The sequence below is a fragment of the Caloenas nicobarica genome, chromosome 7, assembly GCF_036013445.1.
Source record: "Caloenas nicobarica isolate bCalNic1 chromosome 7, bCalNic1.hap1, whole genome shotgun sequence".
NCBI classification, from domain to species: Eukaryota; Metazoa; Chordata; class Aves; order Columbiformes; family Columbidae; genus Caloenas; species Caloenas nicobarica.
The window spans coordinates 7,756,215-7,776,384 of NC_088251.1; the positions used below are offsets into that span (position 1 = coordinate 7,756,215).

A 20,170-nucleotide genomic window follows, 5' to 3' on the forward strand; every position below is an offset into this window, starting at 1 on the left:
TGTTCCAGTGCATGCTGGCCTCGGGTTTTGGCAGATCGTGTGAGTGATCCCTGTGTCACAGAGTTTTTGCAAGGATATGAGCTTACAGCTGATGTGAATGGTAGAGTGAGCTGCTGTTCTGCTGTTCCTGCATGTTCTTTCCCTCTCTTCTCAACAGTTTAGAAATTCCTTTTGTGCTGCACCTTTTGGGAGGTGGAGACCTGAGGAGTTCACCTTTTCCCTTGGACAAGACAGTGGATTTCAGGGAGAGGTCGTCTTTTTAGTGTGTACGGGATTGGTGAAGACCTTTGAGATTGGTCAAGTGTGTAGATGTGAAGCAGTTTACTGTTCTAATTTTAACTTTTGTGCCACACCTTCTGTCCTGAAAGGGAATAAAACTATGGGGAACAGAGCTGATGGCATGAGAGAAGGAAATCAGAGAACAAATAGAGGGAGGTGCTGAGTAAGCACCTGCAATCTGGAGGTTTTGCTTCAAAATTCCCCAGTCCTCAGACCTTTCAAAGGGATCCTGCCTTGTGTGAGCAAGAGCTTTGGTGGGAGAACTCAGGATAAACTTTGGCTGGATTTTACATGGTGATGAATGTTCGAGTGACCTCCTGAGTCTTGGAGTTAGCAAGGAACTGAGGCTGTGCTTGGAGTTGATGCCCTTAGTTATTCTATGTGAGCTGCTGGCAGTGCTGTCAAACGTGAATGGCTGCCGAGGCTGGAAAGCAGAGTCAGACCATGAAGCATAGGAGGAAAACAGGAAAACGTTTTTTCTCCTCCAGAGTTGTTCCTGGGAGGATACTAGCCTTGCTTTTATTCTCGAGTTTGTAATGCCTTCTTAATTAGTTTGGAAAACTCTGAAGTGACAATAGGCGTGTCTCTCTCCCAGGTCCTGGAGACATGTTAATTAGCTAAAAATCACTGGAAACACGAGATTCTGGCACCGATGGCACTGCAGAACGACATGGGAGAATTCCCTCTCAAGGCAAATAAAAAGCATCCCATGCTCTAAGAGTTACCCCTTGATTCATGGTTTGGGGGAACTTGTTAATGATTTCTGACTGTTAAGGTTAGCTGTACCTACACCCTCCTGACAACCTAAAGGCAACCAACCAACATAACCTTTGCAAACCACATAATCGCTCTGTCCCCAGCAGGACTCCAGAACCCTTTTTCTGCCGCACACAGATGAGGCAGGGTGTCACTTTCGGCCGCGCAGGGAGCGGTCTTTTTATAGCTGTCACCGTGAGGGGTTTTCTGCTTCAGTAGCCTTGAAATCCGCAGCTGGGGCTGGGCGGGGCTGCCCTGCCGAGCTCAGCCCCCCCCTCCCCGCGGAGCGCCCCACCACCTCCGAGTTGCAGCCGCAGCCCGGGCTCCCTTGTGCGGCTGCGGGGAGCGGGCGGGGAGGGGCTGCGCAGCTCCGCAGCCTGGGCGGGAAAGCTGTCAGCACCGGGCCGAGCGCGGAGGCTTCCCCTTGGCTCTCTGCACCGTCTGCAGGAAGGCGCGGCGGGGTGGGGACGAGAGGAAGGAGCGGAGCCTCCCCCCGGGTTGGATAGCGCAGATCCGCCGCCCGCCCATGCCTCGGCGAGCGCAGTGAGCGGGGCGCGGAGGGCAGAGAGCCGTGGGGCGGCGGCGGTCGGCCGGGCCATGTCGGAGACGGAGAGCGGTGCTGCAGGTAAGGGCGAGCGGCCGTGCTGCGCGGCTGAGCGCGGCCCCGCGCCTGCCGGGCCCCCGTCGCAATGCAGGAGCGTTGCCGGCGGCAGGCGCGGCACAGCCGGGGCGCTCCCCCGGCACGGCCCGGCGGGGCGGCCCCGGCTTATCGGGGGAAATGATCTGGAGCCAGAGCCCCGTCCGGAGGAGGGGGAGGCGGGGAGGCTGCAGACAATGTCCTGGCGGCTGTGCCGGCCCCGCCGCCCCGGCTCTGTCCGCTCTTGCCGGGCGGCTGCGGCATGGGGCAGGGCCGCTAGCCCCCTGGCTTCCCCGGCGGGGTGTGAGGGTGCCCGTGCGGGGCTCCGCGGGCAGGGACGGCTGCGGCAGCGGGGGGGTAGCTTGCTGCAGAGCTCAGCCCGGCGAAGCCCCCCGCCTGCTGCGGAGCAGCCGCGGCTCATCACGTGTTGTCCCCGGGGGGAGCCGTTGCAGCAGAGCGGGAGGGGATCCAGGTGAAAAAACAATGCGGCGGCATCGCCGGGGCGGGGGCGGGCGCCCTGCCCGGGCGCCGGTGCTCTGCGGCGAGCGCGGCCCGGCGGCGCAGCATCACTCTCGGTGGGGAGGGAGCCTTTGTGATTCCGTCCTCCTCGCGGGTCGGGATCTCCCTTTCCCAGCAACGGCCCGGGAGAGGGGGGGTGTGGGCTTGCGCTGAAAACAGGGGCTACTGCTGCAATAAAGGAAGGCACCTTTTTATCAAGTAGCCTGATGCACTGAAAGAAAAATCCTGGCAGCTCGGTGAGAGAGGCAGTGTTGTCTGGGGTGGGAGGCTAGCCTTAGCATCCTGACGCAGGCTCGGGGACCAGAGAGCGCCCAGCGAAGCACCGGGATGGGATAAAACCCGAGTGGTTCCGTGTTACCGTATTAACGGGTGCGCGGGTCTCTGACTTTGCAAACTTCACGTATGAGTTGAGGCGATCTGAAGCTTGTTTTGTTTGAAATAATGATTCAGAGGTTTTGGTCCTTTTGTGTTTACACTGTGCCTGATAAAAATAACATAGCCTTTGGAGGACAGGGGTGGTCTCTCCTTGTGTGGGAAGGGAGCTGGAGGAGGGAGGAGGATTCCTAGGATACAAATGATATGGGTGACTAACCCTAAGGGAAATGCAGGCAGCCCGGTTTCATTTGATCTCTCCATCCCTTTCTCACTGACTGGTTCAAAGATTTGAGGAAACTGTAATATTGAGCCTAAAGTGCTGGCAGTAACGTATGGATAAACTTCAAAGTATGAGTTTATACAGATCATAATGGGACTTGGGCAATATTTTGCATAAAATAGCTTAATTTTCAGTGCAAGCAGAATAAAAGAGTCATAAAGTATGCATTTAAAAAGAAAAAACATAAAAGAATACTTAGAAACTAGTTGAATCTTTAAGATGACCAGCTCTACTGGATTCCCTTCCCCACCCCAATCTAAATATTTTCTCATTGCTTCCTAAATAAACTCTCTAATGTCTGTTTGTTTTGAAGTAACCTGTAACAATTTTCTAGCATGCAGCTGACAAGAACAGACTGACAGGTTCGTTTGTCTTTAGATGACAAGTTATCGTATGTTTCGTCTTCTGCAAAGTTGCAAGATTAGTCCGCTGTAATGCTGAAATTAGGGCACTTGTGACATAGGGAGAATCTTTGTAGGAGGGGTTTTGTTAGAAGGCACAAGATCGTGTAGTAAAGCAATGATTTGTTATGCCAGAAATCTTTATGTTCTTTCCACGCACTAGAAAGTTGAAGCTGTCAGAGAAAAAAAGGCTTCAGGGATAAACTGTGATTTAGTGAGTGTTGTTGTATTGACAGTATTGAAGCTACAGTCACTTATTGCAGCATAGCACAATGCGTAAAATAAATGTCTATATGTAAAACAGCCAAGTGTTGTATGCAGTGCCTGCCAATCATTTTTATAGCTTCAGCTAGCACAGCATTGCGGTATCTGCAGCTTGGTTAGCATGAGCCTGGATGAAGTTGTTCATACCTAGGAGCTGTTGCATGTAAAGCTTCTAATTATACTGACTTTTGGTGTTTTTAAAGCCATTGGCTCTTAACTGGGTGACACTGATTCAGGCAACAAGTTTTGCTTTGTGGTACTGTCAGCCTAGAAACTGTCGGTCTGAATATTTAGTTCATTCCCACTGGGACAGTAGTTGATGTTCAATGGAGCTGCCCTACTCTGTACCTGCAAAGCCTCCCCAAAGCTGCAGTTGGCTGTAGTGAGGCCTTAAGAGGTCTGGTCTGTCCAGAGGCCGATTTAGCTGATGCATGTGCGGTGAAAGGGGACTGTGTCCTGGTCTAGAGGGTGTGACTGGGCCATCTCTCAAATGCAACTTCTCTCCGGAGCTGGGAGAGGCTGCCGTGGTCTTGGATGGTGGATCAAGTTAGAGCAGCCTTCAGGAGGCCAGTTCTGTGCAGGAAGACTAGAATGCTGCCTCAGCTACGAAAGATTTAGGATCTATTTTGCATTCTGACCTTGTCACTGGTGGTTGAGGTTATATATGAGTTGGGTGATTAGTTACCTTTTTGCTGTCCTCTACTACAATTTCACATATTCTATCTATAATTGCACCAAACAACCTTCCCTTTAAAAAGAAAAACCAAAAAGATACACTTTTTGTTTTAGAACAATAACAGCCAAAGGATCCCATCACCTCCATTTTCTGTACCTGAGTTGGTTCTGCCTTTTGACAGTGCGTCAGATGGGATTTCATGAGTGTTGACTTGAAAGAGCACACTATTTATGATTTTAGAAACTTCTCTCTATGGCTGTTTTAATCTGTAGGTATTGTGAAGGAGGAAATTGGCTTTTTTGGATATTTAAGAAAGCTGCGCTGGCTCTCAGTAAACGATAAGGGAAAATGTGAAAGAAATAAAAACCAGTGCACTCACATGATGCCACTTCTGAGTAGGAGAACAAGAACAGTCATGACCTTAATTAGGTGTGATGCAACATGACCTTTTGGGGAAATTTGGATGTATTCCTTTTTAATTTTTTTGAGTACAGTAGATGTTGACATTTTTCATATGCAACTTAGTGAAATCTTTAGAATGTTTTCTCTATACATAAATGACTTAGGTTGCTTACATATTCACCTTCTGTAGGGCACTCATCGCTTTTCTATTTAACAGCCTTGCTAGTTGAAAACAGAAATGGGCGAAACACCAGGTTGCATTGCTATCGTGCAGGTGAAAGAGAGAGGTACCAGGAGGGCTTGGAATCTGCTTCAGGAATGAGCTCTGAAGTCCATCAGTTGTGATTGGAAATGGTATGTTTGCTTCACAGATGTTTTACTGAAGAGCGTGCAGATGTTTGGTGATGTAAGGTCACAGATGTTAGTGTTGTGCTGAGGTAATGTTGCTGCAAAGTATTAACTTCAGTGATCTGAAACACCTGTGACATACCTGCGCACTTCATCTTCTTCACTGTGACAAGTGTCCTGGGTCGTTAAACTGAAACTGCCTCTTCTCAGTGACCAGGCACATTCAGCCTTAAAAAGAACATTCCATAGCTCTCGTTGCTCAAAATATGTCAACTATGGCCCATGTACTGTGCTGTTAAGAAACATAGTTATACGCATTTTAAGTAAACAAATGCAAGTTATAAATTTTGCCATAACTGCTATTAAAGCAATGACTTTTCAGTGTTTTAAAATTAGCATGGCAGTTGTAACTGTGTAAGTAATCGGTATTAAAACAGGAAATTCCTTCAAAATCTGTCTCAGAGGGATTTGAGAAAGGTTTTCATCTAAATGAAAATGCAGACAATTCTAATAAAGTAAGCAAATAAGTAAACTATAAACTAAATACTCAGAAGGTGGAGCGCGGCACTCAGGCTAGAAAGCCTTTGTTCTTTACTAAGGACTTAACTAAATGTCCTTACTCAGGACTGCGTCAGGGCGTGTCAAAGACATCCAAGAGCAGCTTTACAAACTGCATTGGTGTGCCCCATCATTGGCACGCTGCTGTGATCTGGTTGTGTGCGAGAGGCATTTGGTGCTCACTGGCCCACATCAGTAGCTCTGTCGTGATTGATTTGCAGGGCTCTGGGCACATGGATCACTTCTAAAGGCATCTTAATTTACAAGAACAGGAGACCTAGTGAGAGTTTTCCTTCTAGCTGTTGTTTTCTGTCAGTAGTTCTTCAGTGTCTGAGTCAACACTCTCAGGCCGTGCTCTGCAGATGCAGTTTCCAAGGAATATTGAGAGTGGTTTCTAGTAATTGTTATCAGTTGGAGTCCAGAAAGGAGTGTATATGTGAATGGAGTTTCAGAATAGCAATTTCATGTCATCTGAGGGAGTTTATTCACTTACTCTGAAGAAAAACTGTCTCTGTTGCAGGAACCTACCCAACCAGCACTAGTTTCCTTGGGGAGGGAGGCAGAGGTAAAATATTCTCCTTATGCTACTTCCTTCTCCTGTATGAAATGATCTGGGAATGCTGCTTTGATTTGTCCATTTCTGGATACATCTTCTGTTGCTAGTACTGTTCAGGACCGCTTGAAGCAGTTTCTCTTGAAGGGTTTTACAGTCTTGAGTGCTCCATGTCCACCTCTCCTGCACAGCCTTTCCTTGTGAGGTTCTGTGCATTTGCATTTACACCATCTTTTTTCCTGTTCCCTGGGAAGCCTGAAGAGTGAGTATTTGGGTGTCTCTCTCCTCCTAACAGCAATTGGACTATTTTTCTCTTTTAAGGGATAATAACATTAAAATCACAGTTTCTTTATTGTGTTCACACCACCTCCTAGTCCTTGCTTGAGAAAGGAATTCCCGTGAAAATTCAGTCTTGTGGATTTCAGCATTGTTTAAGGACTCCTGATGCTTTCTCCGTGCTTGAAGATCAAAATACCTGTGGTTCTACTAGGCTGACTGGAAACTAGCCTCATTCCCTGGTGCCAAACACATCTAACAAATTTAACATCTCTTTCTCAAGTTTCCATGGATACCTTAGTAGAGCACACGCTGTAATCAGAACGGCAGGGCATGCCATTTACAAAAGCGTTCAGTATTGTCATTAAGGAACTGTTGCATTAAAAAATCAACCTTTTATATTAGCTTTGGTGCTTACTCAGCTATGCTTCTGTTAGGATTTTAGCCACAGGAACTCCTTTGCAGGCCATACCATCTGCTCGTCACCTTGACACTGTAACTTTTCAGTTGGTTATCTGACTGGTTGGTGTTGGTCTCTGTGCAATGTGTACGCATAATCATGGCATTTGAATGTGAGCAGATGAGTGCTAGTATAAAAACCTCTGGAAATGGATTTTGGTCAGTGACTGCATGATTTTATGACCCATTCTTCAAATCCTAAATATCTGCTTTTTTCTCTCCATAGCTTCTCTGCTCACAAGGTGTTTTATTTTAAGCCAGATAGCTGATCTGTTTTCTAGATCATTAAATAAAAAGAATAAAGAAACACAAAGTTATTTTTGATTTAGCTATGGAGTGTCACTCAGAAGTTAAATCAATAGCCATAGATTATGGATTCACAGATGACTTTGCCAATGAATTGTCAAATTTGACACCATCTTTTGCAGTTTTGTGACAACTAATATTCTCGTATTTTCCTGTCTTTGAACAAAACCAGATTTAATATCCTTGAGGAATATAAAGGGATTTATATGTAACATCACTAATGCTGACTGCTATGAAAAGCAATAGTTATTCTAGTTTGGCTATTCTTTTTATCCCGTCTCCATCTTTCTGTGGGTCTTTTTTGGAGGGAGGAGGGGTCGGGGGAAGATTTGTTTTCTATTCTTGTCAAGACTCTAAAAATGTTTGAATCATATTTGGGATTCCTGAAGATTGTCAAAATGAAGAAGACAAACATTATCAGCTATTTTTCCCAATTCATGTTTCAAGAAAAAGGAGTCACTGCATTCATCCAGCTTGATGCATTGCAAGATTCTTCATGAATCTAGCAATACTTAATAATGAAATTAGTTTATTGCCTTCTAGATAAACCAAGTGCCCCCAATTTGTTCTTATCATATGTGCTGGATGCACAGTCTAGAAAACCTCAAGGGTAATTTTTTTTCTCTCTTTGAATAATATTCCTTTGAATATCTTGATCTAGAAAGGTAAATCTAGCATTGTGTTGCTTTCAGGATACAATTGCATTTTGAGATGGTTCTTAAATAGAAACTTGCAGTACAATAGGGGTTTTTATAACTCTAATATTATGATCTTACTTTTTTTGAAAGAAAAAAACCCCAACCAACCAGCCCACTCTCAGCTAGTAAATGGTGTTTTTCCCAAAGAAAGTGATTAGCATCAGAAATGTTCTGGTTTATGAGTGTGGTCCTGGGAATTAGAGCATAATCTTATTAGTGCCATTCCTGACAACCTTGCAGTGAGCCAAGTAGATGAAGTAGATGATGACAGATGTGATGGTGAAGGAGAAGCAGCAGGAAACCTTTTCTAGGAAGGTATCTTTTCACAGAACCTAGGTTCTGTACATCAGTATTTTGTTTTCTGTTCTTTATGTCTTCCTTTTTGGAAGCAAGAAGGGAGGAGATACAAGAAAATGTTGCACAGAGGCAATTAGTGCAAGACAGTCTGAAGGAAGTAAGTTGAAGCAAGAGAAGGTTAGTTAGTGCATATTAAAGATGTCTGTTACAAAACTATATTCGTGGAATATTTAGAAAGATTCTGGAGAGTTGTCTTCTACCACTTTGAGCCTCAAAATCTGTTGTTAACCCACCTTTATGATAACATGCAGCCTGCCCTCTCTGACATGTAAACCGGGCTCAGTTTTGTCTCTCCTGGCAGTGATGCGTGTGGAAGAGCTGGAATCTAGGAAGAGAGTGATCCCTGCAAGATGCTGCTGCTGAGTTCCCCACACCCCAGGCTCTGGGGTGTGAGCAGGTTCTGAGCAAGTGGGAACTGTCAGGACTGGGAGGGAAGAGGGAGGTGACTGATGGCAAAAACTGGAAAGCTCTCAGGTCATTCAATATAGAACTGGATTTAAGACCTTACAGTGTAGATGGTGAATGGATTTGAGTTTAAGGCAACTTTAAGGTCACATTTAGCTATTGGTAAGGACCTGGCTGGGGCTTTACAGGCCCAGTTGTGAAGTAGCATGGGAGTGTTAATAGGTCTGTTTTAGTCCAGCTTACCAAGCATTAGAGAGGTCAGATCAAATCTAGGTAAAATAGTTTCACCTACATTCTGTCAAAAAGGGAAGTGAACATAACCCATGTGATGTTTTCAGAAGGTTGTAGAAAGTTCTTCTGTTTTTTCTCTCATCTTAAGGTCACAGAAAATAAGTGGTGTCTTTTGGTTTCCCTTTGCTGGTGAGGTGCAGGAAAATTAATATTATCCACAAAGTGAGTGTTGGGATGAACCTGGTGTTGTTTTTTCATGCTCTTAACAATAATGTTAAAAACTTAAATTATCTCAGAAATCTTGAAAACATAGCAGAAAAGTAATTCCTCCAGCCGACCTATAGTCATTATGGGAGGCGATGTAAAAGCATAAATGAAGAGGGTCAAAGTTGTAATGAGAAACATGTCTTATTTTTAGGATTTTATCCAAAGAATTGGGAAATTACTTAGGAAATCACTGTGCTCTAATTGGTATCAATGCAATGAATACCAGCTCTATGTATAACCAATTATTATGAAAGGGTATCAGGAAACTTGGATTTGTGTCAGAGATTAGCTATGGCCGTATTCATAGAAGGGAAGTGTATTGCAGTCTTCTACAAACCAGCTGGATGCCTACTGGCATTTTAAACCAAAGAACTCTGATTCCACTGATGGTAATAGTAGTGGTATCATTGATTTCAGTAGAAACAGAAGGTTCTTCTGATATGAAATGTGAGATCTTTTTATTAAGCATAAGAATATTTTAAGTGTTTTTTTGTATTTTCTTCTCTCTGTCTCTTCTTCTTGTTGTTGCTCTGTAATTATTTTCAAAGGCCATCTTTGTATTTGCAGTAAAATGCTCTAGGTTGTCAAATTACATTTGGAAGCTGTGACATTTTGTTCTTAATGCAAAGCAAAACCTCAGCAATAGGAAAAGCTGAATAAGATTTTCTTCAACAATGCAGCAGTTGTCAGCTAATAGCAATATGGTAAACCCTTCCTTTCCTGTTGTGCAAACCTCATTAGCAAGGTTTACTTGCAGCAAAATTATTATCGATGCTCAAAATGATATACAATGTTTTGAATAAAAAAGCAATGTTTTTAATCCCACTGTTTTATTGCCTGATGGCTACCTTGTACCCATATTTCACTTGGCAATTGGTACATCATCTTTTTTTAAATTTTTCTTTAAACACAGAGAGATTGCCTGAATGGAAAATGAAGAATTTGGCAAAGATTTTAGTATGACCGGCAACCTGAGATCATAGCTACATATAGCAATCACTCTCACCACCTGCTGAATGGCTGGAAATTCCAGAAAAGTGGCCATCAGATATGTGCAAGTGTTTGATCTGTGAAAATGATCAGTATATGCACGGTAAATTCAGTCAACTTGGATTTATTTGACCCATAAAGATCAGCTGCAATTATGGCATTTTTAGTAGGTCTAATGCATCCTGACTTACCCTGTGCATCTGGTTCCTCCGCCTACAAATAACTGAGAGGCTGAACAGATTTGGCAGGTGGAACAGTGGATATGCATTATACAAATCAAAAAGAGTTATTGCAGCTTTTCTTTTGAGGCAAGGGTGTTGTACTGCAGGAATACTCGGTGGGAAGTTTGGGAGAGCCTGGAAAAGAGTGTGGTATCCAGCTCTTCTCAGTGGATCCTCAGTCTCAGAGGCTCAGATCTGCACAGTGAATGGAACTGATTGCATTTTATATTATGGATTGAAAAAAAAATGACTTCTTATTGTGAAAGCACTTCTTAAATGCTGGAAGTATGGTCTGAAGTAGGGAATAGTAGTGATCCTATTGTTGATTCAGAAAATCATGAGGAGTTTGATTAGCAAGAGTTTGTTTTGTGGCCACTCTGGCAGGATAAAAATGAACTTAAGATACGTAAATTGGGATATGACATACACATTAGTGTTCAGGCATGTTCTACAGAGAGATGATTTCATGGTGATGCTGCCTATTTTCTGGTTTGCAAAACAGCTGTAAGGGATACAGACCATGATGAGTCCCTTTCACCATCACTTGGGTGTGAGGTCTGCGAAATTTCAGGAGGAGCACTTCTCTCCAGCCAAGCCTTCTCTTTTGTAGGCATGATTGTAAGGTACCTCAGATGTGCCTGAAAAGGTCCATGCTGGAGTTTCTGATGGCAGACTTGGGGCCTGGTACCTTTTTTAAAATTTATTTTTTTAAAATGTTTTAAAAATTTTTTTAAGTGTTTTTTTTTCCATATGATAACTTGGTGTGATGAGGCATATTCAAAAATTTCTTCCCTTCCCTCACCTGACTGCATTTCCGTACTTCATGCTGTTGAGCAGCATATCCTGCTTCCTAAATTCCTGCTTTTACTTGTTTTGTTAAATTCTTACTTAGAGACAATTCACACTTAAAGAAACTTTAGTTTATCTGCTGCCTATGTTACTTGGGTTGCAGGGATCCTTCTGTAAGCAGAGCATCCACTGGCATGGCATGGCGCTTCGCTGTTGAACAATTTCCCTAACGTGAAGCAGAAAATTTTGCTGATTCCTGGTGTAGCTGAATTATATAAGGCTAAATATTTAACAAAAGCTGAAGAAAAAGTGATGAATTTAATAGAAGAGAGGAGGTTTTGTGTAGCTACTGAAAAAAAGATTTTAGTACCAGCTTAGTGACTTTTGACAGCAAGGTTTAGCAGTCATCTTTCTTAAAGCAGGTTTAAGCCTGCTGTCTTAAAACTGATTATCTGGGACCATAGGGTTCCATGTCTGATACTTTCAGTGGTTCACTACAACTCATTTATCTGATCCTGAATAGGGTTATGTGGCAGGGGCTCCCAAACAGTCAGAACAGACTGGTAGTCTTCCAGAGGAGATGGCCTTCTGTTAACTGATCTTTCTAATTAAATAGTGAGCTTGGTCCTGCTCTCTGGATCTCATAGAAAATCAGATTCAGCTGAAAATGCTATTTGTGGAATGTTCACAGTACATCAGCTAAGTTTTTATAAATGCTGTGGACTTTGCTTTTACTCTGTGTTCTGTGACACTTAAAGGTTAATCCTTCATTGCATTTTGTCATCAGCGAAGTTGGAAATCTAGATTGTGGTTGATCACTTGCTGAAAAACAGAAAAAGCTAAACTGATTAGCTATTGCAGGAAACTACAGAAAATAATCTCTTGCATGTGTTTAGATGAAAAGAAGAAATTAAATTAAATCTGCTAAACCAGCAATTGCAGCTAATATGATAATGGACATGATTCATTCCTAATACAGTATTTGCTGATCTTGTAATTTAGCCAGTTCTGTAATTGTTTGGGAATTTGCAAATAACCCTTTGAAGGTAAAAGAAAAAAAAAAAAAGCTGAAGAAGGGTCTTCTCTATTTTTCCTTTCTCTTTTGGTCACCTTGAAAATGCACAAGGTATTCTTTGGCAATTGCTTACATTAGCACTAAAGTCAGAAACTGTAACAATGTGGTCAAATTCACTCTACACACATTAAATAATCAGAATCCTTGATGTAGCCAGTTATATTTCAGGTCAATGGTTATAAGCATCGTTGCGCTCATAATGTTATACATAAGTAGTTGAAGGGACTTATATTCAAGAAGTTTGCATCATATATATATAAGATTATTTTAAATATTGACGTATTTGAGGACTTACTGTTATTTGGATTCTAAATCAGATTCCTTCATTTGTTTTGGCATGCAAGTTGTCAGTAATTCAATGTTTATTTAACACATGCTATTTAGCTCTATGTTTTTTTCATAGTGTGTAGTTTGACACAGATAAGAGATCGTTGGTAAACATGGCAGATAAAGCTGGAACTAGAGCTATGTGGGACGCTACTTGATTGTGTTTTATCATTACAGAAGACTTAATAAGTCATCCTGGTTTTAAGAACTGTTTAAATACCGTGATACTATCTAGGACATCTTTTTAAATTGTTAAGAAGCCGAATTTACTCCCAAAGGCTAGCCGTCGAGTTTTGTTGCATGATTGCAAATAAAGTTCTTTGCAACAGTTTTCCCATTCTCTGGGAATGGTTCAAATCAACCAATCACAGTCCTTTAGAAATATGAGATTTTTATATATCCAGTTCTTCCTGGAATATCCATACATTTACTGCTCTTCAGAACAGAGTTGTAAAAATTGTGGCACATCCATGGTTTTTTCCCCAAGCAAACACTAACTCAGCAAAATATAAAAGCTCCCATATACGAGTGTATTTTAACGCCTTTCAATTTAGATAGAGTAGATAGTAGAATGTCAAAAATTTCCTAATTTCGTTTGTTTTTAGGAATTATTTCACTGATTGTTAGAAGAACTCTTGGCAGTAAATCCAGGGTGACTGGCTTGCAAGCCATTTTCTGTAAATGCCAGCCACACTGGTAAATGCCTTTTTAACTTCCCAGTATTCTGCACTACACTCATTCATTTATTAGTTCTGCAAACTCTCTGGTAATGTCAGGGCCTCTTTTAACAGCTGAGTTGCAATATAATGATTATGGCTGCCCCAGTTATTGTACATGATGAGTTAGTAGTCTCATGAAATGAGTTGCGATGTAATGCAACTGCTGCTTGTGCCAACATGATAGCAACTCTACAGAATCACTGCAACAGGACATGTTGGTTAAAATTTTAGTTTGCTACTGTAGAGGTTGTAGTATTGCCTGTATGGTTTTCTTCTCTTGATCCAACAAAGCTCTAGGCTGGTGGCACAAAGGACTCATTGTAGAATTCTTTTGCTTAGCTGGCTATTTGCAGGAGCAGCAGTGAATACAGTGCAGAATGGTCATGGGTTTAGAAGGATTTTTTTTCCTCTGGTCAAAAAATACTGGTAGATCACCAAGAGCTTAACCTTCTAGCAGAGTTGAACAAGTTTATGAGAATTAGAAAAAGTTAAACCTTCCACAAACCCAGCGTTTATGCCCAAGTTTTCAAGACCATTCTGAAACTGAAATGGACACCTTATTTCAAAAATTTTGGATAAAAATGTCTAAATCCGTTTTCTGTTTTCAGCAATATTTTTAATGGATAGTAAAGACAGACCTGGTCTCTGCTTAACATTCTTTGTTAGCAAATATTGTTATACTTGTGCATACAGTAAGTGTCCATGTATACATTTGATACCTGTGGATAATCACGAGTTAATTGAGTCAAATAAATTATTGATAGAACACCACCCAAGTTAGCTCAGTTCCATTGGATGAATACGCATATTGCGCTGGTTATTTAAGGACTGTTCTCTCTCTGAGAGACAAAAATTGTGTATGCTGTCACACAGGATTTTCTAAGTTGCATACAGAGCTATAAATAACCTCTCAAGGTAAACGCAGGCTGATAACTGAAGACAGGTTGGGAAACAGATCACTGAAACATGAGTGCTGAAGCAGGCAATGAAAAGAATTGGTAACAAAGAGAAACACTGAAACATATAGATAGTGATTTGAAGTCTGCGCTTTTGTGCTTCAAAGCCAGCATCAGAAGTGAGGGAAATGTACCAGTTTCCAAAGGTGTTGAGTCAGTATTACCATGTTCTGGTCTGCCCAGGAAGTGTTGATGCTGGTCCAGTCAGGAATGACAGCAGGATGCAGGAACCTGTTTTGTTACTAATTACTTCTTTTTTTTCCTATGTTGAAATACTGTTCTTTAATTCTATGAAAAACACCATGTTTCTGGTACAAAAATTAATCTGTTTTGAAAAGAGGAGTAAATTGCACAGAGGGGGTTGATAACAGCATCTGAGGCTGATAACAGCATCTGATCCAAATATACCTCAATGAACCGAGCAGATTCTGTGCCTGGCACACTTGGCCTATGGCTTTTTGTACTTTACCACAAGAGGAGTAACATAATATATTCTTGAAGAACTTGTGTAGGAAATGTGAATATTTTCCTTCTGCAAGTGCTTCTGAAGAGCAGGGTGAACATGCATATTATAACTTGGACAGAAATAAATGTTGTTACAAGAGCAATATTAAGATTCGGAGGAAGATTTTTTCCTGTGGGGAGATTATCCCATAGTTGCCTACTGCAGAGGTTTTGCATCTTCTGTGGGAAACAACATATACTTGATTACCAGGAACAACAAGATTCTTCACGAAGTAGTTCTAAGGTCTTTTCTTGGAGAGCAGCTCCTGTGTCATCTTAGAATAGTGCTCTGACTTGTCAGTCATGTCTGGGAATTAGATGTGATACATAAATATGCATTTTATTGTGCAATACATCCAAGTAAGTGAGAAAAATGTTTAAATGTATTTAATATTTATTATGGATATTAATCTTGAGAGACTTATTAAATAATTCTGCTTTACATCTAATTAGGTTGTATTCTGCAGAAGAGAATTCAGTAAACTCAAAGCTTAAATTTGTGGGCAGAGGGGTATGACCATGTGCAGGGGGCGTGGTATCTTTTCTGTGTTCCATTTTGATAAACTGTTGCAGTTTTCATAAAATAATATATTGTATATAAATCCATCTGAGTCATCAATGCTTAATTGTTTTAATAAGCTATTTCCTTATCTGTCATCAGTGGGGTAAATATAAGAAGGAAAAATACAAATAGTGCATTACAGTATTTGCAACTTATTTGGTATGTTCCTTTAAACGAAATTTCAGTATTGAATGTAGGATAGAAATATTTCCTCAATGATTGGTTAATAATACTTTTGTTTTTCTCAGCTGGATTCTGTCCTGCAGTAGTATTAACAGCTGCAAGATGTTTCAGTCCAGAGTGCATTGAAGAATAAAAACAGAGACAGTATTGGGAAAGTTTCATAATAAAGGTTCATGATGGAATAATTGCAATTTACTCTTACTGTGTTGTCAAATTGATATCAGCTCCTCTTTTTCTCTTAAAATGAGTGTTTTTTTGATCTCACAACTTCTGTTTAGTTTCTACATTCACACATTTAAGTCTTAGGTTGTTAATTTGAGTGTATAGTGTTCAAGCTGCTTGCATCAGGTATGAGTTCTGATTATATCTAGGAAGACTTTAAAAATTATACATGGTAATGTAATAGAAGAATGGAAGTTAGTCATTAAGGTCAGACAAACATTTTAAAACCAGAACTGCAGTTATTGTGTCATAGTGTGTTTTAAGGGCAAAAATTATATTTTATGTGGCGGCTGTGGAATTCATTTTCTTTTTTAGCAGATTTTTTACAACAGGAAAATAGTGTAGCAGTATGCAAAGCAACTGTCCTATCCTATACATTCTGCCGGCTGACACTGAGGAATTTTTGTTTCCTTTCAGATGCAGTTTCCTCATCTACTTACTCATCACCAGCCAAAAGTTTGGGAGACCCTGGGATAACTCCACTGTCTCCATCACATATTGTGGTAAGAAATGTACTCTTAACATACTGTATGTGGACATTATTTTCTCTTGTGTGTTTGGTGGGACATAACTTCTTTAGAAAGTTGTCATTTCCTTGCATAGTACTCCCTTTTATGCTATGCACAGTCTTAAGTGAAATTTTGGTCACACTGAAGCAGGTGACAAAGCTGTCGTTCATTTCACTAGAGTCCTTTTTTTTTTTTTTTTTTTTTCCTGTTTGCTGAGCGGATAGATTTGCTCCTGCACATTTTTGTATCAAATGCAGGGGCTTCTTGATCCTCAGGGTTCACAAATTCTGTCCCTGTCTTTATCACTGATTTGTTTAGGCAGCCCCTGAAAAGTCTCATTCTGTTCAGAAGAAAAGAAGCATATATATGATATTCGACAGTAAAATATGAATTCTCAGAGAAAATAATCTTCTCCAACAGAGAGAGAAGCTCAAAATAGAACTGTTTTAGTTTCTTAAGGAAAACAGCCACCTCTGTAGGCTTTTAGAAGCAAGCAAATGTCCCATAAAGGTAGTGTGTTTTAATCCTTGATACATCACGTTCATTTCATTGACAAGCTCACATTAAAACTAAGTCCCATCTGTTTTTCAAATCATCTGCATCATCTGTAACACAGTGTATACACAGTGTATTTCTTGATATTGCAAGGGCTCATGTTCAGAACACATTGCTACCCTTATCAAATTTATTCCCTAGCTTTCTGAATCAAGTTCAAAGTTGTATGACATCCCTCTTCAAGGTTTCCAGAGTTCTCTCTCATAAATGTTTTGTTTTATTCCCTTCTTTCTCCATATAGTCGAGAACTTACCCCTTTTTCTTCTGTCACACTGGTGAATTTATATCCTCTTGCTCCTTAAACTATTTGAGGAAGACTTTATATGTCTTTATAGCATATTGCTCTAGTTGAAAAGATTTCTTAGGAAAATCCAGACAAGTCTTTCATTATTTGAGACCAAACCTTATTACTCTTATTTCTCTATTTTAAGTAGTGGGCCTATGGCCATGGAAAATGTAGGGACACTATGGAAAGGTGCTGGAATTAGCAGGCACAGAGATAATGGAGGTACGTGAGGAAGATGATGGAGCACTGCTCGTAGAGAGAGGACATTTGGCAGTTCCTCTGTAAAAGACAATAAAGGTTGCTTCAAAATGTTATTGAGAGTACAGGCTGAGCAGCAGTGGTGGATTACTCAGACATGACGTGCTTAATAATGGGTCAACAGGTCTGTTCCATGGTGATTTTGCCAAAATGCTGTGTGTGCAGATGGGTGTGTTGCCCTCCTTCACCACCTCCCCCCTTGTAGCATGCAGCCCTTTCGCCAGTGTTCCCAGCTTGTTCTCTTCCTGTCCTGCTAAGCCGTTCATGCTTCAGCCACCATCAGCATGGGAACAGTAGTTCCTTGCTGTTCATTACTTATTAGTCCTTTAGATAGGATTTGTGATAGGCAACAGCATACTAGCGAGTGGTACAATTCCTTTTTTATTCACATTGTGCTTCATATCACATCATTATGATTTGAGTGATAACCCTTCCACCACCTCTAGTTTACATTCCCATGTTGCCCTTGACTCTGCTTTTCAGGGATTGCAGGATTACAGGTAAAAGACAGGGAGAAGGATTCAAATTCGCTAGAAGCATCTGAACAGCTTTCCACATTCTAGCACAGGCAGGAGGAAAGAATGCATATAGTGCTTACAAAATAAGTGTTATGTAAATTCTTCATAAATAAATAGTTATCATGGGGTATAACACTTATTGCTGTATTTTGGGTTGTTCTGTCTCCACTAGTTTTGAATGGTAGAAGTACCTTATGTTCAAGGTTATGACATACGTAACTCCTAAAACCACCAAATAAGTCCCAAATGTTGATGGATGGAAACATATTCTTCAGTTGGTCAATGTAAGGAAAAAAAAAAAAACCCACATAAAACCAAAAAACCACCACAAACAAAACCATCAAACAAACAAACAAGCACCACAAAAACCAACCAACCAAACAAAAACAAATCACAAAAAAACCAGCCACACCAGTTCCAAACCCAATGACCTGGTGTTTGAAGGAAACTCTTGATTCAGAAGTTTATGTACAAAAGAGTCCAGCAAATATATTGAGTTGTATTTTAAATTTCTGCTTCCATTGGAATGTGGAGCTTTCTTTTAACAACTTTGGGCACAAATGCAGCTTTAGTGAAGTCCTTATTTCCACTGAAGAGATCTGCATGTCTCAGAGAGCAGAAATGCTGAAGGGTAAGACAGGTTTCAGTTATTCTAATCAGTGACTCAGTGTCTGTTTTGTTTCTGCTATTTAACAGAAGGACTCTGATGCAGATGATGCTGTAGAACAGTTATTTCTTGTTGTTGTGGCTATTGATTTTGGCACAACATCCAGTGGCTACGCCTACAGCTTCACCAAGGAACCAGAATGTATTCATGTAATGAGGTAAGTGCTGCAATGCAGCATTTAGTTTTCAATCGTGATAACATGGATTGTCTGCAGTAGCTATAGATGTTTTCTACAGGAGCCTAAAGTGTCTAGATTTGTCTAGTGTTGCCACAGTGTACATCCTCTCATGGTTTCATGGTTATAGTGTTTTGTTGCATCTTATTGTAGTCTAATTTATTTAATAATCATGAACATATCCGCTCTCTGTATTTTGCTGAGTTTACAAGATGATGTGAGTAAAAGGAAGGATTGGTGAGTAGTTAGAATTGTTCAGGGAGCAGTGATAATTATTACGTCAGGATGCCCTAATCTCAGCGATTGAGAGAAACTACACATTTATTAAGGGTCACGGCATTTCCCAGGAGTTGCCCGTCCCTTGGAGTCATGCTTGTATACAGTCGTGTGGATGATGCTTAGTTATTTGCACCCAGTAACTGGTAGTTCATGTAGCTGATTTAAGCTTTTTAGCATTAGTTTGAATGAAATATCTCATAATGAACCAGTGATACTGGTAAATAAGCAATCAAAAGGCATAAATATGGAAATTAAGGTTTTATGTGAAATCTGTTCTGTATTATATGTATGTAAGAGACAGATTTTAGATGCTGTTATGTAGGGGGTTTTATTTTTTTATTTCTTGATTAAATCAACGCAATATAAATCTATGCATGTAAATCTTACGCAATCATAAATGTAAAAATGTGTGTAAAATGTAAAAATTTATTATGGCAGGTACATGAAAGGTTTGCCCTACAAACCATTTTATGGTGTTATTTTTTTTATAACTAGAAGCCTATGCAGTTCATATTAAACTATCTTTAAAATGACTATATTGTAACCAGACCAAGCTACAGATAATTTCAGACTTAAAGAAGATATGTATGAAGAGCTTAGCCATAGAAGTTCTTCTAAATAAAGCTGCTGTTACAGCATTAGGTAATGTACTGTTTGTAGCACTGTAATGCTGAGAACAAAAGGGCAAAAAGAGTAATTTGCTGCAGTGCAGTGTGATATAGGGTTATTTTTCTAATCAAAGATGCTAGCTGAATGCAGCTCTCTAAATCTCAGCAGACAGTACTGATTGTGCAGTCAGCCTGCAGAGCTGGTTTGTATACAGTTGCAAAGTATTTTGGAGCTCTAGTGCAACTGGGTGATGTGAAATACTATCTAAAGGAATGTAAATTTTGGAATGGTATTAGGCCATCTACTTACAAAGACACCATTTTTGGTACAGACAAGTGATGCTTCAAGGCCTTTTCTGCATCCCATTCACCTACTGTTCAGTGAACAGCACAGCTGCATGAGGCTAGAAGTCAAAGGACACGCCATGTGTTGCTGTCTCAGACACGTTACAGGGTTGTGGAGTCAGAACCCATGTTTACCAATTCCTATTCTCTTTTGACAACAAACAATCAGATTTCTTAAGGAAGTTGGGTAAAACGAGGGAAGACATCTCTGAAGCTGTACCTGATCACATACTGTGTTGTTCCTATAATCTCTCTGAAGTTTTTAGTATGTGAAATCCCTGCTGGTTTTAGGGATGTCCTTTAAGCCATTCAGACTGAAAATTGTACCTTAGGACTTGATTTTGCCATTGGATTTGCACTATACTGCAGTAAATT

The 20,170-nt window shown here is 40.8% G+C and overlaps 1 protein-coding gene across 1 annotated transcript in view; it reads left to right on the forward strand.

Annotated features, from left to right (window-relative positions):
• Positions 1–1,430: 1,430 nt before the first annotated feature.
• Positions 1,431–20,170, forward strand: part of HSPA12A (heat shock protein family A (Hsp70) member 12A) — a 57,135-nt gene continuing 38,395 nt past the window's right edge. Inside the window, exons 1-3 of the mRNA XM_065639381.1 lie at positions 1,431–1,660; positions 16,013–16,098; positions 18,418–18,545. Coding sequence (XP_065495453.1) covers positions 1,633–1,660; positions 16,013–16,098; positions 18,418–18,545 — 242 coding nt within the window. The 5' untranslated portion in view covers positions 1,431–1,632. The remainder of the gene's footprint in view (positions 1,661–16,012; positions 16,099–18,417; positions 18,546–20,170) is intronic.